This window comes from Onychostruthus taczanowskii, unplaced genomic scaffold, assembly GCF_017590055.1.
Source record: "Onychostruthus taczanowskii isolate IOZ18803 unplaced genomic scaffold, ASM1759005v1 scaffold42, whole genome shotgun sequence".
In the NCBI taxonomy this organism is placed as follows: domain Eukaryota; kingdom Metazoa; phylum Chordata; class Aves; order Passeriformes; family Passeridae; genus Onychostruthus; species Onychostruthus taczanowskii.
This window is the reverse complement of record NW_024501682.1, coordinates 4,148,385-4,172,403: the sequence shown is the minus strand read 5'-3', so window position 1 is coordinate 4,172,403 and position 24,019 is coordinate 4,148,385. Positions and strand designations below refer to the sequence as shown.

Genomic DNA, 24,019 nt, shown 5'->3' with positions numbered 1-24,019 from the left:
AAAGCCCTTTAAATGCCAAAGATAGAAAAACTTGTTTATTCTAAAAAAGAAAAATTAAAAAAGCTAAGAAATAATTGAAATCACATGAAATATATTTCACAATATGAAAACACAGAATTTTCATTAATTATTCTCACTCATCAGCAGTTCAATCTGATCCTAGATAATCATTCCAGAATTAATTGACATCATATCTCTCCTTTCTGTTAGGCTGTCACTTACCCCAACAAACCATAAAATGTGTACTTCAACACAAAATATTTACCATATCATTTTCTGAAGAGCACATAAAGAGACTCCTCAAAAGGAAACACTACAGTAATTATGAGGAAATAAATTTTTTAAATAATGACAATCACAACAACTTAAAGCACTTAGACTACCTCCACCAATTTTTATTTGTCTGAAATTATCTATATTGGTGTGCTATACCTACTGTCAACAAAATTAAGTATTTGAAAATCTATATTATATATGTTGATTGCTATCATAATTACTTTTACCTGCCAATGGAAAGTGTGAGGTATTATAACTTCTGGAGATTAACACAGACACAGATTACAGTGAACAGAGTATCTGCTAAGCAGATGATCTTGGAAATATATTCAATACCTCTATTATAATTTAAGTTTTTTTCAATGCTAGGTATGACAGCATGTTTCTATCTCTGGAACAGGAAAATCCAATGGGAATTGGAAGGATAAATATTTCTTTTTCAACAGGTGCTCAACAGGTGCTTTGAAAACAAGGAAAATAATTCAACAAGAATTTTAGTTGAGCAAACAATAAGAAGGCATTATTTGGAGGGCTTCCAAAAGTTGTCCATCTCTGCTTTGATTCATATGATTCTATTGTTTTAGTGGATACCTGTTTGTTTTTATTTCTTTGAATTATGTATATTCAAAGACAATATATTTTACTGTCCATTTTAAAAATATAGATATCTCCATTTTTAAATGCCAAACCTGCATGACTATTTTATTCCTGTGTATCTTTAACATTTTGTGGGTCCTACTGCATTTCTGAGTAGCTTAAAAAGGCAGCTTAAAATCTTTGTAAGCTGTTTCTTTTTGCTACTGCTACTGTCATTACTTTTAAGTCAAGGCTTACAAAGCTGTTCACATTTTAATGCTCAACTTTATGGTAAGTAAAAAGCCTGCTTCTTCATGAGAAAAGTTACAAAATTCTTCAAGAGTGTGCCTACATATAGCAAAGAATAACTAAATTGCTGCTTGCATTTGTTTTTAAAATTCTTAAATTCTTTAGCTTGATAGCTATATGCCAGAGTTTCTTTAGGAAAAACAATAAAAGCTGTGTTTTATGAAATTTAAACACAGCTCAAGAAAGTGGCAAATGTCCTATCAAAAAAAAAAACCCAAAAGAAAAATATTCAACACAAGCTTCTGTTTGTACCTTAGATTTGTGAATTTTCAACTTTTTAAAATTATTATTATTAATCTATAACCAGATACAAACATCTAAAACCAGCAACAAACACAGTCCTTGTTATTAATCAATATAGTGAATCCTCTGCCCTGGTATGAGTTATTTTATATAAATAATTGACTTTTGGTTTCAGCACTTTCTCACAGATGTGCATTTGAAAGCAATGTCTGCTAATCTCAGCTGGCAAAGGGAAAAATGTTACAGTACATAAATACTGACATTTCACTGCTGTTTAAGAAATAACTGCACTAGTCAAATCAAAACCAGCCAAAATCCACCTACATAAATATATTTTCTGAGACAATCTAAGATTAAGAATCTTCCTCTGTTACTTTAACCTAGGAAATAATCATAAAATGGACTCAGATTCACCTATCAGTAAGTAAGCTTCTCCCACAGCAGATGTGCAGCTGCACATGCCTTTCTCATAGGGAATTTATCTTGGTTAGTCTTCCACAGAAAATATAATGCATGATTTTAAAAGCAGATTATGGTTGTGGACAAAATTATCAAATTAATTCTTACTACTAATAAAACCCCCTCTGTTTATCTGGCTAAGCTCATTTTTAGCAGAGTCTTTAACCACACAAACAAAAGGAATTAGTATTGTCTACTTTGGGAATGTTCAATTAAATAGTAAGTAAACCTACAAATTGCTTCAAGTTGCCACAATTTAAAAATGACAACCAAAATACAGCAAAAATAAGGACCCTGTATACAAGCTGCTTTGTCCTATTATGTTTTATTATGAAGACATTCTAGTATTTTTAGCCTGACAGAATATATACTAAGGTGCTGATTTGTAAAATTGCACCAGATAGTACAGTGTTTCAGCTGTGTGAATAGGTAAATTTTATGGAATGAGCTTATGGTGAGGTAGGCTACTGTCTTCACATTCTAAATTTGTACTTTCAGGCAGACTGCAGTGGGGTTTTTTCTGTCACACTGTCAAGAGGGATTACCCAATATATTTAGTAATGTTGTTTCTTGTCTTGCTGTCCAAAAGGAGCTCCAGTAACTGAGCACATAAAAGCTCTGAGCCCATTCTCTTTGCTAACTCAGGTGTGATGACTGCCCCTACCTTCATGAAACTACCTTCTAAGTGTTATAATCATTAGACTCACACCTCAAACCACATAAATTCTACATAAAATCTGCAGCTACTTCACAGAAGGTTAAACAAACCAAAACATAAAGTTACACCTGCTATGCTTTTCAACAGACACAGATGAAGCGTCTAAATAGAGGAAAGGATTTAAAATTGTGAATGCATCAAGTTGAACTGAAATTACAGAGAGAGTGAGCATTAATGGCACACAAGTCTCAGAGTGTCAGCTGTGGTGAATTCCAGGCTATGCCGCTAAGTGTGTAGAAAGGCCTCCCTACCTGAAAGAAGACAAAATCTTCTTGTCAGAAGATCTGAAGTTCAGTTCAGCAATGCCCAAAACTCTTTTTTGACACAGCTCTAAGTCCTTCAATTTTGACACCCCCAATGGGTGGCATTTAAAATGAGAAGGCACTCCTGAAAATGTAACACTGTAAATTCAACAAAGATCTTGCAATAAACCTGTATGTGGGAAAGGTTAGAAGTCAGGTGGTTCTCTGCACACCACCACTGTAAGATGGCTTGGTTCTGCCTCCCACTTCAAACCATGAACAGCTCTGTAACAAAAATAGAGACTTTGGAGATTTCCTACCTCTTAAACGGATCTAATATTTGTTCCACAAATGTGATATTGTATGGATTCATTAAAAATAAGAAGAGTGCTTTGGGGACTACAGTATTATTTTCTGAGCTGATATAAACCATACATTTAAACTTGACAACAAATACTGCCCTAAAATGTGGGAATTGGCCTAAGTATAAAGGGGAACCTAAAAATTAATTGGTAAAAAAAAAAATCCTCAAATAGTGAAACACATCTTCAATCAGTAGTAGAATAGATGAGAAGAAAGTAAACTTAACTCACAAAGCATAGGTCACAGTTTTACAAAAATATAATAGACAAGGAGTGGGTGTTAATAGGCTAAAATTTCTTTCCTTTTAGCCCTGAGTATTATTACAGAATTGTTTCACCAGTGCAAGAGGCCCAAACACATTTGAATACTCCCAAATTACCAAAAAGGCCCCAAGCAAAAGAATAATTTTTAAAAATCCCAAACCTTGCATTATTTCACTTTCTGTCAAACTTATCAAAAGTAGGGAGATGGGAAATAAAGGGCATTAGGGTAGATGATTTTTACAATCCTATACTAATTTTTGCTAGATTACCAAACATGTCACAAAACCAGTACATAGCTCAGAGTAGCTGCAGTTCTCCTTCAGGACACCAAAGAACTATAAGACAGAACTATGCATAAATGCTTAGATAGAATATACCTGTAGTATAAATAATTAAAATAACAGCTTTCAGAAAATGAATGAAATTGTAAGGCAGAGAATCATCAGGTGACTTTCAGTGCATAAAACAATTATACATTCTATAATTAAGTGTAATGTTTCATTCAATTCAACCTTTCCCTCATTTTCACATAATTAAAAACTTGAAACAGATTCATGTTTTTCCTTCTTTTGTTGCATATTCCATGATAAAGTATAACAATAAAAAATAAATTACAGATTTTAATTAAAAAACCATCCACTAGAGGAACAAGATAAGTGGGCTGTTTATAGGGCAGAAGGAGTAGATGTCTTGTATCAAAACTTCAAAAAGTCTTTTGACAATTTCATAAGAAACAGTGTAAATAAAATTTGGCTAAATGGATGAAGAAATCTGACTGTGGAGAATAATGGGAATAACTCTCAATGATTTGCTATAAAAGCAGGTGAATTTAACAGGTGGAGTTTCCACAAATGCCTGCACCAGACTGTGCTCTGTTCTGTGTTTTCATTGATCCTCTAAAGGAACGTGCCTATTACATTAGCAATTTATCAATTTTAGAAGGAAGTTGAAAGACAGGCTTCAAAGGAGAACAGCAATGAACTGGGAGAAGTCTGGAAACAGGAAGAAGTTCAACAGGGACAAACACCAGGTATTAAAATTGGATAGGAATAATCTGCTACATAAAATACACAGTCAGGAATAACTGATTCCTTCTGAAGAGGACCAGGATTTCATGGCAAGTCAACAGCTCAACAGGAGTCAAAGTCATGCTGTTGCAAGAGAAAAATTCAATATTGGGATTACAGGCTGTAAAACACAAAATCTCATGGTTTACTTAGCATTATAGAAGTCTCAACTGGAATACTATACCCAGACTTGACAAACACTCTTCAAGAAAGATACAAACCAAATGTATGGAGTCTAAAGAAAAGTCAGATCCTAGCAAAAACTGCAGCTTAAGAAAACATGATAGAATTTGACTTCTGGACGCAAGTAAAAGAAGATATAGGCAAGGCTATATGATGATTTAATATGCCTAAAAAGCTATTGTAAAAGAAAATTTCAGTTTTGCCAAGGGTCAAACCAGTAATAAGTTTAAGCTTTAGTAAAAAAAAAATATCCCCTCATTAGATATGAGGAGATACTTTCTACCACTAACGAGAGTAGATGTGGAATCACCATCACTAGAACCAGTATGTTCTAAATCATTGTTTATGGGATAGTTGCTAACACCTTTTGCAAGTGGGCTGCAGTCTTAATTAAAAACCACAAGGCTGGATTCCAGTAATTCCAACTAACTTGCAGTTATTTCTCACACATTTTCTGTTTACAAAAACATTTGTATAGGAGGGTCTTTTAATTCACTACGTTTACCAAAAATTAGTTCTTTGTATTTCTGAAATGTCTTATCCACCTCTTTCCATATTATTGAAAAATATTTTTTAAAGAATAGCTTAAACGTGATATAATTTAATTTAAATGTACATACTCTCAAAAACAGTATTTAACTTATCAAGCTAAGTACATGAATACTAGATCTACATTGAATTTCCATCTGGTCACTGCTATGTAGATTAGTTTTCATCATATTCTTCAGTCAGAACTATCATCAGACAAAATATTTCAAATGGATATATTCACCAAAGGTTTCAAATTCTCATTTCCAGAAATATTTTATTCAAAGTAGGGTTTTTTTAATACAATTTTAGAAATCGGTGTTAAATTGAATTGAAACCTTTTACTGTGACATGTTTAAAAGAAGATATTAGTTGACCCATTTGAATGTGATTTTTTTAAAATTAAATACAGTGCAACTTTTGAAAGGTTCTCTAAACCAAACTTGAAACAAAACTAAAACAAGGTTCAAGTTATGCATAATATTTCAGCTGCATTTGTATAGAGAAAACAAATAACAAGGACTGTCCTTGCTACCTCCACACTTCAGCCACTGATAGGACTATAATACAGTTCAGAGAAATGGCCCATCTGTTGTGCATGTCAGAAACCACCAGCATCATGTGGTGGTATCAAACAGAAGGAAGATACTCTGCGCTGAAAAATAAGCAGCACTGAAAGCATGGCTAGAAAGTGGCAAGTGAAAGCAATTGTGAGAACAAAAAGAATGATTACAAAGAAGCATGCAAGTTCCACACAAATGACAACAAACCAGTGCACATCAAACTCATTTGAAACTATTTACATTAATTATGCTCAAATTGGAAATATTTTTAGAGAAAACTTTAAAATGTATTAAAAGACTAAACTGAATTAATAGCACAGCACAAGTTAAAGGGATGCTTACCATTGTTATCCTGCCCTATCTCAATTAAAGAGGTGACTAAGGTAAGTTAACTAAAGCAGAAGTAAGCCCCATAAAATTAATTAAAATCATTCATACTTTCCTTCCAGCAACCTACTTTAAGGTGTTATACTGTATCTTCATAATTTTAATTAATGTAAACAAAAGATCCAATTTCTCATGGTAATCCATTGAGACTACATGGAATACTTTCAAAAATACTTCACACTGTAGAAGATTAGCACGAGTAGTACACTTAGAAACCTACTAATGCCAACTACTTTTTAAAGATTAAGGCAACAGATGATGCCAAAACAGAGTGCCAAGGTACAAAAAACTGCTCAGCAACACAGAAAAGTAACTGTAGTTGCTCTGAGAGATTCACATATTTTTACCAAAAGGTTCTCATTGGAATAACCTGAACAGGAGATCTGGTTCCTACAAAAACTTCAATCTGACCCAGCAAGAAAGAGGGTACTCAGAAGGGCTGAACTGGGCTTCTTCACCTCCCACTTCTCTAAGCTGGTGCCATGCTTGAAAGTAGAGGCACAAAGACAGATGATGCTTGGAATACATAGTAGGAAAAAAGTACTTTAGAGGAAAGGGAAACTGACCACAGTTATGACTTCTCTTTTCACACACAGGTTCCTGATAAACAGAAGATTTTTAGTAAGTGGGGAAAAGCTGAATATTTCAGGACAGTACTTAGACAAAATCACTGATGTTCCATCAGAGAACAACCTCATAAAAACAATTCTGGTAGCAAGAGTAATCTAAAAGGCGCCTGCTTCTCTCCATATACTTATTTTCTGCTCCATTCCATATGCCTTATGTCGGTTATGTCAACGTGACTGCTTGGGATGATGCTGTAAAATGAATCATTGAAGTGAATTGGATGAAGGAAGGAGGGAGGAAACAGCTGGTTTTTCTTAACCCTGATCATGAAATGTTTTATTTAAAAGGAAGCTGTATAGTGAATAGTAAATTGTAGGTATCATAAATACAATATTGCATTCAAAATGACATGTATCGTTGCTATTCAAACGCTCTTCCAGACAATTTATTTTTTGTTGAAGACTTCCAAGGGTCTCTGAGGTTCTGACATGATAAATAATTTCAAACTGCCACACCAGAGGAATGAGGGAAGGCTCATAGGACAACGGGTGGCAGTTTCTTCAGGTGAGAATACTGACTGAGGCATGGAGAGGCAGGAAGCATATTCCAGCTGGCAGGCTTTTCACCACTGATCACCAGATGTTTACTCAAAACAATGTGGAAAACTTCCACAGCAGCGCCTGAAAACTGCACTCTGCTCCCTGGTTGATTCCAGGTAACATTCCATGCAATACATGAGTGCCTCTGCTGCCATAAAGTGATTGTCCCCATCTGGTTTGATTGTCATCTGGTGATTGTCCCCAGGTAACTTCATGGTATCTATCTTTCCAAGCATCGTCATTCAGTAGCTGCCATCATCTCTCCTTTGAGGAGTGCACATATCTGAGGCAGACAGTGAGAACTCTGAAGAAACAAGTAGCTCTCTAAATCCATCCTCATATACTACCAGAAAGAAGATATCCTTCTTGCTTTAGTTATTTGAGAGAATGCAGGAAAGAAGAAAAGGTTCTCTGTTTTAAAGAAAATTTTTAGACATTTTTCTTAAGTAAATTTTAAACAAAGTTGTATAATTACCAGTTTTAAGTATCATTTTAGAATTAATATAAACTGAAAAAAATGTGAAAACTAAACAGAGGAAAAATAATTTGTTTCCTTCTTGATTTGTGTTTCCAAAATACCTCAATGAAAACTGAAATTAAGAAAATCATTCTCTTATGTTATTTTCATGAAAAATATTACATGAAAGGCAAAAATATTCTTCAATTTAGCTACCTTATCTATTTTGGAAACATATTAAAAAAAAAAAATCCACAAATAACAAATTTTTTCAAAAAAGCTTGTTGCAGAGACTAGAACTTCTAAATGTAAAATGTAAAACAGTTCTAAAGATGTTGAGTGTTTTGTAACCCTAGCTATATGCAGACACTATGTTTTCATGAAACTATGCAATATTTTCCACCAACTAAACTATCAAAATAAAAAATTAAGAAAGCAGTGAGTATATAATTCTACTTTTCCTGGATTTCACGTAGATTACCTGTTTTCCTCTATAAACAGAGGCAACAGAATTTAAAACTATCCTGTTTTCATCTATCCCAAATGAAAAGTGTAAGTGCTTACAGGGTCTACCTGCCTACAGGAGCAACAATTTTGGAGTGTGTGCCTGGGCAGCTCTGTAACTGTAGCACCCTCTGCTGCTTTTTTAGTTTCAAAACATATAATTGTACACTCACACAAGTACAAAATAAAATGAGTATGTGTTGAACACGTTGTTTCTTGAAAATGAAATTATTAACTATTGCTATGTGCAATTACAAGAAACTGTTTTTCTATTATGTATAGTATATTTTCAATTTTATACTACTTGAGCATTCTGGAATATCTTGTTTCTGTGATAACATCAGACAAAAATATACTAGATGAACATTCAAAAATATGCTGTATTTCACTTATTAAAATTCTCCTTTACACAGCCTGTAGCTTGCTTAGACTGGGGGCAAATAGTAAAGAGGTTTCTATTTTGGCCCTGATCATTTCACTTAATGTTTACAAAATCTGCAATGATTACTTCTGGGATAGAGTCATAAGGACTTCAGTTATAACTGCCTTCTCCCACTTGGAAAGGCAAGGGAAGGAGACACTCTCAAATGCTCATCCTTGGAGAATGTTCCTTCATTTCTGGACAATTTCTTCTGCCAGGATGAGAGTGGCATGTGGTTCCAGGGGCCAGCTGATGGTATCCCATAATGCCACCACCGAACCTTCTGCCTGAGATCCATCAGTTCTTTTAAAGGACTGTCTCAGGACTAGAGATGGTGTCAGGTTGTACCCTCTTTTTAACAGATGGCATATTGTTGTCTAAAACGAACAGACTGATCCTTTCCTTCATTCCAGTCCTCTTTTCCCTGCCTCCTGTTTATGCATAGAATTAAAGCTGAAGGAAGTCCATTTAGCACTGCATCCTGTCTGTGTGGAGAATTAATTTAGAGTTTTCATGTGGAAACCACTCTTCCACAAAGGATGAGCAGAGAGAAAAAATTTTCCACATTTTTCTGAGAAAGTGAAAACCCACTGCAACTTGTAATGTGAATTTTCATTCACAATGGCAATCCTACAGCGCAAATGCATCTTCAGAAATCTTTTTTAAAAAGACAGAATACAAGTGTAGGTATACAAATACAAAATTTGAACGAGCCATTGTGCAGAGGCAATTTTCAAAGTTAACAACTGGGACCCTGCAATACACCACGGACAGCTACTGCAGCTGGCTCCCCTTTTATCCAGAAGTCTTTCTGGTGTAAGGCAGCATTTTTGGAAGCAATCACAAGTACACCTCAAAAGCTGCTTATTGATATTTTATATAATGCTGCCAGCTAGTGGCACATCTTGTACTGAGTTGATACCTACTGGGAGTACAGAGACAGTGGTAGTAACTGGTGTCTGCTCTACCACTTTTCTTTTGATGGTATACAGTGATGCGGCTGGCAAAGACCATAAGCACAGAGGTCAGCATGGGAACCAGAAAGACCATAGAAACCCTCCCTGAAAGAGCTTGTTTTAACAGAAAGTACTTACTGGAAGAAACAAAAAAACTCCCCCCAAACTACAAAATCCATGTTATTTGAAACAAATTATTGTGTTTAAAAACAAAATGAAGTTTTTACAAAAGCTAATCTGTTTCATACAAAATTATTTCATAATCTATTAACTTTTAGAAAAAACATTAATCTTGCTGATAAATATTCAGTATGGCAACCAAAACAAACACCCAGAAAACTAAAAAATGTCCTTGTTTTGTGGTAACTCAGTCCAAGTCATTAAAACTTAAACTTCATTTAAGTCAAGGTTAGTGGCCAGTAAATAAATGCTAGCTATGCAGTGTACCCCAAAAGAACACTGAAGTCTCTAATTATTCAGTGCATCTCCCTCACAGAGCATACTGCTGTGACAGCACATTGATTTCTGGCTAGCTCCACCAGTATTAGATATTAAGAGAAAAAACCTGATACTGTCAAAGACCATTTCAGAAATATCTGAGGGTTTTTTGAGTACACTATGATTTGATAATAAAACGTTCTTGTAGAACACTACAGAAATTACAAAAAACAGTCAACCTAATTTTAGAAAGATAACAGTTGTTACCTCTGGGGGTAAAAGGAGGCAACACAACACCTTCATCATTTCCACAGTGGGTTAACACAAAGAGTAAAGAAATACACAGGAAAAGATCAAAAAAAGACCCAATTTGAATTAAGGGATAATGGGAGTACACAGAAATTCCATCAACTGATGGACCCAAATAGAGCAGCTCACTGAACACATGACTGGGAGAACTTCACTATGATGGTGTGACAGGCACATAGTTATTCTGCCTTGGATACTGAGGACATCTATTCCATACAGGTGGTGGCAAAAAAAGTGTGATTATTACACTCCAAGCCAGTACTGCATGCTGCCAGAAGATAATAATTTTACAGTTATGCTAATAGAGTGTAATCTAGAGTGCATAGTAAAACTGGCATAAATCAGCAATATGTAGATCCATACAGACAGACACTTACAGACAAAGACATTTAAAAATAGTGAAGCAGTGAATCTGGAAACGACTTGGCAAACGCTATAGATAATAGCATGGCATGAACCTCAAAGCAATTCTGCATCCAAAAGGACAAATGTGAATCTTTATATAAACAGAGAAACAGTGAGAACCACAAATGTCATATTACTCCCGTGTTAGCACCGGTGGTGTGCCTATTAGAGTGTAAGTCTCATTCTACCATATGCAATCAATAAAAAAGTAGCTGAAATACTGGAAGAAGAGCTGACAACACATCTATCAATAGGAAAGCATATGAGAACTTTAGCAGAATAAATTCTTTGTGTTAACAAGGAAATCTGTGTTGATTGAGCACAAACTCAGTACCCACACAAAGAACAAGAAATCGTGTTATCATATTATACTGCCTTGATTCTTTACCTGAAGCACTTTTAGACACACACACAGAGAAAGTACTTTCTCTGCTGTTCAAAATAAATGTTTAAGCTGTTATATAATGAACTAATGTTTATTGAAACACAGCTTTGGAATACTAAGACTGGAATTTTGAGATAAAACATATATATCAAAACAGTTTCTATATCACTGGCTTGATAAGGAGGGGGAAATATGTGTATATTTCTTGAATATCTGGCAACTTTGCCAACTTTATTCTATCAGTTTCCTTCTTTGAAAACAAACAAACTAACCTGAAAGATAAGGCAGAATAACCAAACAACAATAATATGTTATCTCTAAATGTTAATTATATAATAGCAATTACTCATCACATCAGAAATGTTTCACTGTTGGCTCAGCTTTGTTTCCACCACCTACCACAATTTGATAATTCAAGTCCATTAATAGCATAGATAATTTTATTAATAAGTATACTGAAGCAGAGCCATACTGGGTCAGACATTGATGGCCCACTTAGAGCTCATCTTGCCTCAGGTTAATGCAGCCAGTAACTGATGCTTAGACAAGAGTGAAAGATCAGGACAAACATATCATCCTACTGCCCCATTAAATCTCATAACACTCAGCACTTCCTAAGCCATAAGTGATGTCTGTATATTTAATAGTCACAGTAAATTTTTCTTGCACAATTTTTTCCCCTTTTTTGAATTTATTTCATGTTTTAGTATCCAAAATAATCTATAGGGAGGAATTTCACAACTTGACTGTTTTCTTTTGTGTTTCTCTGGTTCAAGTTTGTTCTCTCCAAGCTAGAAGTACTCCTGATTGCTTCCCATGTTCCTGCAGTGCAGTTCCTCACACAGCCACTGCTGGCCCCTGACCAACAGAAATCAACGGGCTAAACTAATGTTTTATCCACTCCAGTCCAGTTGCTCTAATGTTCCCACCATAGCCACAACCAAAAATAACCTGCAGTGGGAGAACCTAAGGGTGTATCCAACACAAACAATGGTGCTACATAAAACTGTAATGCTATGGTAACCCTGACCACAGTAATGGAGTTTCCCAGCTAAATGAAATAGTTATTGAGGGCTCATACAGAAATGTTTCATATTGGTTAGACTTATAAACATAGTACTGTACTTAAATAAACAGTGACTTACAGACATTCCCCGTGTTGTCAAAACTTGTAAGAACGTCTTTAACATTTAAGAGGCCATTGTGAAACCTGGAAGAAAATTAAAAAAGTGACTTTACTGATACATAAACCATCAAAAAAACTCCATCTTCAAAAAAGAGATTTACTGTATGCATTCATTTCTCACCACCCCCTTTCACAGTGAAGCAGCAAATAGATACTACTGTAGCCACCAGGGGGAAAACAAGGGTACAATCGCCAGTCTTCAAAGTCCCAGCACTGAAATCCAAATCCATGAATCAGGAGCAATGTGTTTCTCAGAAACTACTATCAGGAGGAAAACATTACCAAGGAGCATCAATTTTTATTTAGTTGTGGAAGTTACATAGAGGAAAGGAGGAACTTTGGTAAATCAATTTCTTTGGAATCAATTTCTTTGAAAGGGAAAATACATAAAGTATTTTTGAACAGCAGCTGTACACACATTCCTATTTTCTCCCACAAAATCAAGAACACTTAATTAAGTTAATGCAAATTGATGTGTTCACTGAACTACATTTTTTTTGGTTTTACATTTGCATAACCCATGTGAAATAAACATTCAAAAGTGGGGATAATTAATTACCTAAATTTCATACACCATGTGCAAATTTTAGAATGCAGTGAGCAAGACACTGACAGCAGCAGAAAGAATTAGCACCAAAACTGAAAAAAAATTTACCTAAGATTTGCCTCCAAATGTGCAGTGGTACACACATAAAAAAGCATCTAATCTTCTTTTAAATATTCCAAACTAATCTAAGCCCAAAATGAACAAAATATTAGTCTCACACTTGACAACATTCAGATCACACAGCTGTTTCACAAATGCATTAAAGAAAATCTAGAAGGCATTCAGAAAGGCAGCAAAATATGAAAATATAGGGTTTTAATAATGTTTCAAATATAGCTTCTAAGGCTGTTTGGGAACACACTAATTTGAAATACTAAAAAAAAAAATGCAATAAATCCAAGAATTTTTGCACCTACAAAATTAGTTCTCACTCTCTCAGCTGTTCTTTCCTGAAAAAAGACTGCTGTGAGAATGGAAAAAAAATCAATCATTTTGCATACATAAAATTGCATATTTATTGTGAAAAACCCACTATTTATAGCTTCTGATAAGCATAAGCATTAAATAAAGAAACACTAACAAGTTATATTCTGAGAAGCACCTAGAAACAGCAACTAGACTAATTCTTAAAAATGAAAATCAAATGGAAATCAAATTAACAAACTGAACTGAGCTCATCAGAAGCCACAAAGAAATATATGAGAGATGTTACAAAAGATTCAACTGGACATGAGCGCTCTTCTCCCCGGAACATACAACCAAACCAAAATTACATGCCTTCTCTGCAGAGGAAATCTACAAGAATGCTGATGGGTCACATGGATTTTTAATGTACTTCTTCTCCATCAAATTGGACAAACAATGCAACAGAGCTGGTGCAAGGGAAGTAACAAGAAAGGAGATAGGTTTGGTAGTTCTGCCAGCCACAGAGCTGCCCTTTAAACTCTCCCCCGCTGACTCCTCAGAACCCTATAAACTCTGCAACTCTGCATATGTCTGGGGATGTTGGGGGCTCTCACACAGCTGAATGTCTCATCTCTAAATGAATGCAAATGGAGGGTGGGAGATGCTGAGGAAGTAAAGAAATATTTTAATCTCTGTTGGCATGCAGGGCAGTCTTGGGATAACATGTTTTGGTTTCTTTTTTCCCCCCGCTCAGTTTCTTTATGTACATGATAGTTCATATCTAAAGGAGATTTATCATGTAACTCCCCAAGTGAAACAAAGGTAAGGATAAAAATTTAGTAGTCTAATACCACTAATTCAACAGAATGAAGAAAGAAAAACAGAAGTGAAGTGTCCTGGTCTAGAAAAGAATACAATTTTTATATACTTCAGGGTCAAAAGGTAGGCAAACATGAAAAGGAGAAATAATAAAACCACAGCAAGAGCCAAAACTGCTTAAAATTTGTGAAATCAAAAAACTGAGGAATTGAGCATAATCTCCTCCTGCAGACAAGTTTTAGGACTGAGGAAATCAACATGCCAATAGCTGATCTACTTGTGAAAGGGAAAACTCAGGAAAACACACTTCCAAACAGCAATAGCCATGTTTCTCCATTTGGAGATCTGTACATGTGGAGCCTGCAGACAAACTGCACCAGGTATTCCCCAACTCTTCCATCACAGGCCTTACTCACAGACTTAAAGTTATATGCACCTGTAAACACAGGTGTTCTCTAACCCCAAATTCTGCCATAAATAGTGTACTACTCAGTCCTGCACTAAAAAGCAGAACCTGCAGTTTGGGATCCACTGCCCTGCACACACCTCCTCAGCAGTTCTGTAACAGCTGCTGCTTCACTGTCCCATCCCATCAGCAAACCCCGAGAAAACTGCCAAGATACAGCACACCTTGTTTCCACGAGCACCTGTCACCATCACAGCTTTCCACAGTGCAACTGACAAACAGTCTTAAATGTCATGTGCACTGAATTGTCAAAGTCAAGGAAAGGTATCACAGAAGCTTGGGATTAAACCCCAACCCTTAAATTCCCATAAATTTCCACAAGTATCTCAAAATACAAAAGAACATTAGTATTCAGTGCTTTAGAACATGTCAAAGAAGTTCAAAGTTCTGACTGCTGAGATCAACAAAGTACTTCAAAGAAGCACTGGTGAGCATCATGGAAAAAGTGAATTTCAGGCTGGCGTGGTTAATCTGATTCAGAGTGTTCTTATAATAAGTCTCCAAGGAACAATAGGCAAAAATTTCTATGGCTGAGGCAATGAGTAATAGAAGACAAATCTATGAACAATAAACTAATTCAACTCATGTTTCTCCTGATACAATGCAAAGCAAAATTCCTTACTCTGGATTACAAATAAATCAACTTTGGATGAAGTCAGAGAGAGTGAGATGAACCTTTAAATATATTAATGTTCTTTCCTCTCCAATTCAGGCAACACAAGTGCCATGCTTTTCCATGTATATAAAAATAGCTATGGATAGTACAAAAAAAATCCTTCAGTAGGTCCCTATTAAGGTATGCTTTTCATCAACCATAATGAAACAAAAGTAGGCTCCTTCTTTGCTTTTATATTATTCTTAAACTGAGTGATGAAAAATAACACAAGTAAGTATGTGCCTATATTCACTTGAAAATCCTACAAAATCTAAGACAGACTACATTTCCACATAATATTGAAAAGGGAAAAAATCAAACATATCACCATAAACTATTAACCTATGTACAAATTAAAAGTATATTTGTGGAAAATGAAAGATGGGATAATGGTAAAAAGTTACTGTTAAGGTTACTTCACAAAAAATCTTGTTGTATGGCACCATCAACTATCACTGTGGCCCACTAAGAACCTCAGAGTTATCTGCAAACTTTGCTATCTGATCAGATGCTCTTTCTGGGCCAGAGTATAGCAAAAGAAGTCAACACTTCTTTCACTCCAGTTCTAGATCCCAGCTTAATGTGGCAAGAAACTGAAACAAAGCTTTTTTGACTACAATTTTTTTTTACAAATACACACATCTTGGGCAATATGATAGAGCAACCATTCCTTGATCACTGAATAAAAGAAGTACATTGCCAAATCACTTTTCATTTCTTTCCTCCATTTCCAGCTCCTGGGGCCAACCCTTTATGCTGCTAAATTCATACATTGTCTCTTAGCATGCAATAAATGGAAGAAAGCAAGTTTTTCGCATCCACACAAATTGTCCATAAGAAGTAGGCAATATTCCTTGAAATTTGCTTCCCTTCACTTTTTTAATCTCTACCCCTAAAATAAAAAAACTATTAAAAATTGAAAATGTTATTAGGAGAAATATCCAAGAGAAACAGCCAATGGAATTCAGTCCTATACCATCTTCTAACACACTGCTTGCCACAGACAAGCGGTGTCTCTGCATGCCCCTCATTTCTAAACCACAGGACTAGAATCGTCTAATAGTTTCTGTCATATTTTTATCTACAGGTTCATTCATATTCAGAATACATGCATGACATCTTGCAAAATACACTTAACACCTCTTACAAAGATTTAACCCTTCCTGTAACCTGCTGACTTTGTTCCTGTCAGTTCTGCACTTTAGTATTTGAAACAGCAAATGACTGATCAATGGAAAATATTTTACCACAGAAATAACTTATTTCTGCACTGTTTTCTTAAAATGAGCCTACAATTTCAAAGCAAATCCATATCCTGAAATAGAAAATTTGAAGATATTGATTGCTCCTTTTTTAACTCAAATAAAAGAACAATTTTCCTATCTAAAAGGCAGGTATCATCTCCACGGTGAGACACTGCATCTTTATGATCTATAATCACTTCATTGCTAAAACTATTCACACAAAATTCAAATTTAAAAGCACATTCCTGATGAAAAATACAAGGATTTAGAAAGGCAGTATTAAATAAATATTTTAATATTTCTATTTACTTACTATAGGTCTTCCTATCCCTAAGAAAACACATATTCAGCACATGCACAACTTTTTACCAGCAAAGTGAAGTACTGCCACAGTTAAGTAGAACTTGAAAAAAGCTAAAAAAATACACCTGAAAGTTCTATAAATAAAAACACAGGGGAGATATGGAGGCAGTGGTGCTGTCTACGTCAAGCTGGAGTGCTTGTAGCTCCCCCGGGGATGGACAAGGAAGCAAAGGAGAGATGATGGGTCAGGATTGAAGGGAGGACAGGGACTGTTGACATTAGAGGGGGGATTTGCTACAGGGACACCAACAGATGAAACCCTCTATAGACAGGGAGAGGAGCAGTCTTGCATGCACAAGCCCTGGTCTCCATGGGGACCTTCAACCACCCCCATGTCTGTTGGGGGGACAACACACCAGGGTATAAAAAATCCAGGAGGTTCCCGAAATGCTTCTCTTTTCAAGAGGAGCTGAAAAAGAGAAGTGCTATGCTGGACCTTGTTTTTTTCCAAGAAGGAGGGGCTGATGGGAAATGTAAACCTCCAAGGAAGCCTTGGCAGCCAGGACCATGAAATGGAGGAGTTTGAGATCCTTAGGGCAGTGAGAAGGGTGCCCAACAAGCTTGCTACCTTGGACTTCTGGAGAGCAGACTTTGGCCTCTTCAGGGATCTGTTTGGTAGAATACTACAGGATAAAGACCTGGAGAGAAGAGGGGCTCAAGAAAGCTGGCTAATATCCAAGGATCACCTCTGGAATGATGCATCCAGAACAAGAGGAAGTCAGACAAGAAAACCAGGAGGCCTATGTAGATGAATAAGATGCTCCTGGACAAATTCAAACACCAAAAAGAAACCTACAGAGTGTGGAAGCAAAGTCAATTAGCACGTGAGAAATACATAAAAATTGTCTGAGCATCCAGGGTTCAGGTCAGGAAAGATAAAGCTCAATTAACATAATCAAGACAAGGATGAAGTATGTAGGAACATCAAATACAATACAAATCCAGATGAGACTACACTAAGCAAATGAGGTTTTGGATTAAAACACAAGAAATTTCTTTTTGACACACCTTTCAATGCTAACAAAACCCCACACTCACCAGACACTCCTTTTGATACCCCAGAGCTACTGTGAAGCACCTTAGTACCCAAACAAATGTCAAGACCACTTTCCACCACGTATTATAAATCTACATTTCATTAAGCACACTGGAGATCACTGTTTAACCAGAAGAGTTATGGGGATTTTTAAAATGAGTCGATGATATTTCACTTCAAGGATCTAGTCAAAACAGCACCTAAATTCAGCTTAAATTTTTTAAGCTGAAAATTGCCCTATACTGGGACTTCTGACTTTCTGCTTTGGAAGATTTGTTATTAAGAACGATGCAAAAAAAATATAAACTAGTGACAGAGAAACATGGCATAAGCTCTTCTTTCTGAGATATGAATCCAGCCTGAATTTAGTTAGAGAAACAGCAAAACCAACAAAATTCAGAAAAGCATACACATGACTGGTAGTTCCTACAAAAGCTTCTATTTTCCTGACAAACTGGTCCCAATCCCCTCTAGAGCAGTAATTCCAGCTAGGTCATAGCATATCTGAATATACAATTTTATCAGTCTTGACAGCCCTTGAACTGATACAGCTTGACCTTTATACTCTTTGCCAAAAGCCACGAACAACCTTATGAACTTTTTTAAGTATTTAGTCTCGTCAAGATATTAGCTGACAACCCTTTTAACATCGAACATATGCAATGAGCTTTTCCAAGAAGATGTTAATGCATAAGGAAAACAAATGTAGATGAAAATTCCAAAGCACTTTTGTCAAGATTTTAGAGGGGCCATAGCAACATTTTTTTTTTCCTGACAAAAATATATAAAAAGGCTCTCCTATTCAAGCATGCCGTTCTGGATTTACCTGACTGAAGTTATTGTTAATATTATGCTCTTCTTAACCTGCTAAAATTGTTTCTGCTGTTAAATATTATTATAAATAAAATTTTGCCAGTGGACAGAGAATAACCAAGGGAAGACTGTCAGACATACAGAGAATGCTTAAGTTTCCAACACATGACCAGTTTCCAAGATCCAGGAATACTTACTCCAAGATTTTTTATCTTTTAGATATGTAAGCTTCAGCAATAAAAACTGTTGCTTTGTTATGTATGTTAAACTGTTACGCTGATCCCCTAAATTACTGCTTTTGCAAAAACAGGGAAGAAACGTTATTTAACACTGACTCATGGTAAAGTCAATTTTGTTGCAGTCTATTTATACCTTGTTCCTAGCAAAAACCACAGTATTTTCTCCTTCCCTTCTTCACCTCCTGCAATATTCTGAAATAGTAAGTATACTCTATGTATTGTCACTGCTTCAGTGTGGAGAAGACATTTTAATATAGAAGTGTGTAAGACTAAGTAAGTTGAGATCATTATTCCTAAAATGATCAGTGATTACTATTTTTAGAGGTCACTGAATATCTTTTGGAAAGGAACAAATGCAGGGAAAACATAAAATAAAAATCCCCATCAGAAGAGAATGTCCATATTCTCCTCAATATTCAGTTTTGGAAATGTGGTGTGAGCCTGCTCCAGCACAGAATCTATATGTTTCCACTGAACAAGATAAAAGAAACACAATAAAATAACACATAAATAAGCATTCTTCTTCAAAGTCCATAGCTGAGCTGTGTCCAATTATCAATGAAACTACTATTAGGCAAATAATAACAAATAAAATGATGGCATAGAAAGTGGTGGAAACAGAAGCACACAAATGCCAGAGCAGGATCATCTGACACTCCCTTGGCTTCTGTACTTCCAGCACAGGTGAACCTTAGCTCATCTCCTACCTGAAAACTCCAGAACAAGTAAATCAAATGACAGTGAGTGTTGCAGGCCATGACAGTGAAGTAAAGGATTTCAGAGCTGCATTGTAAGAGACTGCAGCCTTGTTCAGCCCAAATTCTACCTAAACACCTTGTGTTTCCTATCCCCAGTGTGCCTCTGAAGACCTAGAAACAGGGAATAGGGACACTGCACAAAGGCATTAGGTAGACTGTCAGTGTTTGAATTAATCCACAGCATTGACTGGTGGTTTACAGGAAAAGTCTTTACATGGAAAAACACTGCACCTGTTTCTATTACAAACAGCAGTTTTCCAGTGGAAAAGTTTCCTTTTGAATCCTTTTAACATCACTGAGTATAAGCTTGGAAAATTGAATATTAGGACTTTATAAAGCTCTAAAGAATTTTGTTCTTGACTTTACATCCAGATGCAAGTTTAAAATGATCTGTATGTAGTGTTGTGGGGTTCCTTTAGTTTGGTTTGGTTTTTTCTCATCAGTTCATTTTAAAACCTTGCAAAAATGCTGCAGTTTAATGATGGTCACTTTTTTGTGTTAGATCTTAATTCCTAAGCTTCACTTTAATTTAGAGTCTCAGGTAAACAAAAATGCACTTCTTGATTTGGGCTCTCCAGAACATCTTCCACTGTGCAGACAATGCAAAATCCTCCACCTTCAGAGCTCTAATTAAATGCTGCAGATCAGTATCAATTCAGGGATTCTTAAGTTACTGTTGAAAACTGCCTGAGGCAAACCAAGTATGGTATATACAAAACTGAACGTGGAAAAGAAGACCAAAGCAACAGAAAAGAGAAACAAAACCCCACAAACATAGCAATGAATGAGAATTATAAACAAAGCTACTGAGAATTCACTGAAATTCCTTCAGAGGGGTTTTTGGAGGGGAAGTAAGCTTTCTGTTGCTTTGTTTGTGTGTGTGCGGACTTTTTAATTGAATTTCTTTAATAAAAATGACCTGCCCTAATATAAGATTACTTCATTATATATATGTTACTTTGTAGGAATTTGGCTGACAAATTATCACTGAGTTTTTAAAAAAGCACTAAGAAGAAAACTGAATAAAATATAGATAATTACCAAAAATTGTTTAGAACATTATTAATAACATCATGTCATAAAAAAATTTAAGACCATAAATAACTGTGTTCAGGTCCTATCTATAGCTGAAGAATGTCAAAACAGCAAGCTGTTAAAATATAAAATACATGCTCATATTTGCATTCTGTTTTAGCTACAAGCATCAGTATTTTCAGTCAAGCTCTGCTACTTCTGTGAAATGTACCAGAAAAAAGAGTCAGACAAGCTGCTTACTGTAACAAACAACTAAAAATAACATTTACCAGTTTATTTGTAAGCTATGCCCTAGTTACACAAAACACTGGAAGAATGACTAATGAGTTTTATATTTGAGGCCCATTCAAGATCTTACTTAAAACCTAAATTGTGGTTACCTTAAGGAGACACTGTACTTGGGATAAAAGATGCTTCTATACTGAACCCAGGTCCCAGTTTCCTCTTCTGCACTCTGGTCTTCTATTGAAAAGAGATTGAAAGATGCAAACCTTCTGACAGATACTTGTTGGAAATGCACATCTTTCAAGTGCTTCTTCCTCAGAACCTTTGAAATTAAGAACATATTAAACATTAACAATAAAACAATAAAACAAGAAAAGAACCAACCCATGCCTTTTTGAGTGAAGAGGCAAACAATAATGGATATGCTATCAGCTAGCACTTATGAAAATAACAAAGTATGTCAAGCCTGAACAAAATACAGTGGTATTGATAGTAGGGGTCAAGAGAATGAGTTATGAATTATGTCTCAGTAACTAAAGCAAAGGTACTGTATTCAGAAGTACACAAAGCTGCTTTTTTAACTCACACTCCAGCAAACCCATGCAAAAATTAGAGGGCCAAACTGGGTTCTTCCCATCCTCTCATTTTACCACGTTTCCCAGTCCAAGCAGTGCCCACCACAAGCAATTCTGTGCCACTCACTGTCCCTATAGAGGGCGAAAAAGGTCAACAACAACAAAGGTATCTTTTGCAGAATTAAAATGACAAACCCAAAACATGATCTTCAGGTGCCAGAGTGCTGTGTGTTCCCCTGACAGATTCCTTCCTAGCCTAGAAGCCTTCTGCTGCACACTTGCAGAGATGCTGCCAAAGTTGCCTAAGTTGAGAAAATTGCCTCCTATCCCAGACCCCAGACTTTCAGACACCACAACTCTATATTCCTCAACCAGGTCCCCATAAGAGGACTGACACGAGCCAGACTTCAGGTGAGCCCCAAAACACTCTGAGAGCACCAAGTTCAGTGCTAAGAGACTGAAGAATTCAAGGCAGTGACAGAGACAGAATGTCATCTGCATTTTTTTTGATTATTAAAACACTTGTTCAGGAAAGTGAAAACGTGGCTCTCTGCCCTGCCTAGTCTGCTGCACTCAACCATCTTCAGGGAGTGAGGTACCAACCCCTCTGTGCAGGAGAACCAAGCACTCAGCTGGTTTAAGCTGTGCCATTGCTCAGAAGACAGCCACCATTTCCCTGCCAGACAAAAAGATTTATTCCTTAGGGCAGTGATGTGGAAGGAGAGGTGTCCTAGATTTAACTTCTTTCTCCTAACAATGGAGAGAATACATAAATAATTGCCATTGCTTGTTTAAAATTAAGGTGCATATGCAGTCCCCAGTGATAGATTAAAAACATTAAAAAATAAACAATAAAACAAAAACAAAAACCACAGAGCAGAAAAAAATAAAATGTCTATAAATTGATAGGGGTACAAGGAAGAGCTCCATTGAGTAGGACAGCACTGCAATTTACAAGTTTTTGCCAGCTAGAGATAAGTCAAATGAGAAACAGCTCACCAGAATTATGAAACTTGAAACAGAAGTTTTGCATACAGGATGTGTACAAAAAAAAAAAAAAAAAAAAAAAAAGTCAGTGATTTTTTTGCTGTACCCAACCTGCGTTGAGATGCTTTAACTGAAAATGTATTTGCATTCAAAAGCCTTACAGTTTGGGGCCATGACCTATTATTTTGCAGGATATTTGGAAGGATATATGTGAGCAGAACAATTGTATTTGCTACACTTTTGGTTTCTAACAGCAGGTCTGAGGCATCAGGCTTACTGCTTTTGGAGCTATTTCCACTGGCAGGTCTCATCATATGAGAGGCACAGGCATTTTCCATGAAGTGTGAAAAATGTCTGAGTGCTGTCCACACTACCTCTGTAACACGTGAGAAAAATACACACGTGAAGGAAAATGCAAAAATACCAAAGCAGGAGAACAAAATTAAAAGACCAGCAAAATTAAGACCTTCATGTAATAGCTGTGTGCCTAAAAACAAAATGGACTATCTTAACAACTAAAGAAAACCAGCAAGACCTAATTTTCAGAAGAGTGTGTTGTTTAGGGACTTCTTTAAAGCAATAGCAAGCCATTACTAGCAGGAAAAAAAAAATACAGCAGGAACAACACTTTTCTATTTTCAGTTTTTCTTGTACAGAGACATCTTATAGCCACTCCGTAAAATTAATTCTCTGGGTTAGCAAAAAATCTAATTTGAATACTCAAAAGAACATTTCTCCCACAGCCTCAAACAAAAATCAAGTGGTCTAATATCTGAAAATTACAACAGCAGGTCAAATATTTTCAAACCCTACATATAACTGAGAAAATAGCACAAATGGAGAATATGTTACATCATTTATATCTAACTCTGTATTTTTTACACATGGATCAAAGGGAGGGTTTTTCTCAAGTCTGTTCCTAAAAGGACCACAGTTGTGTTAAATAGGCTACAAATATAAATTACTGCTATAGAATAACCCACTGATAAAAACAAAAGGGTGTCAAACTGATCTTAACTCTTCACCAAACAGTCTCTGTTCTACAAGATTCTGGTAAAATATTACCACAGATCTCAATTGCAATGCCCTTGGTATTCAGTCACAGCATTAGGACCATGTTTAGGACTTCCTACAAAACCCAAAACTGGTTGGTATCTCTTAAAAAAAAAACCCTCACCAAAAAAAGAATTTCCCCAAACAACATGGAGAAAGGCAGTCACCTGAAATTCCCTGTACTTGTATATCCTTGTGTTAGGCCTAGTTCCACTAAGAGCCAAATTCAGTAACAGCTTATGGTCTACAAACCTCTGCCAGTTCTCTGGCAGTGACTGAAACAAGGTAATTTAAACACGCAAGAAAGTTTCTACACAATCAACTACAACATAACCTGTAACTGCACTCTAAATATCATCCATAGGACTACAGTATTTATTTTTACAAATAATTTA

The 24,019-nt window shown here is 35.9% G+C and overlaps 1 protein-coding gene across 1 annotated transcript in view; it reads right to left on the bottom strand.

The window, feature by feature from the left end:
* CAMKMT (calmodulin-lysine N-methyltransferase) overlaps positions 1 to 24,019 on the bottom strand; it is a 210,787-nt gene that overhangs the window by 183,902 nt on the left and 2,866 nt on the right. The window contains exons 2-3 of the mRNA XM_041413606.1: positions 21,165 to 21,331; positions 12,364 to 12,428 (exon numbers count right to left, since the gene is read on the bottom strand). Coding sequence (XP_041269540.1) covers positions 12,364 to 12,428; positions 21,165 to 21,331 — 232 coding nt within the window. The remainder of the gene's footprint in view (positions 1 to 12,363; positions 12,429 to 21,164; positions 21,332 to 24,019) is intronic.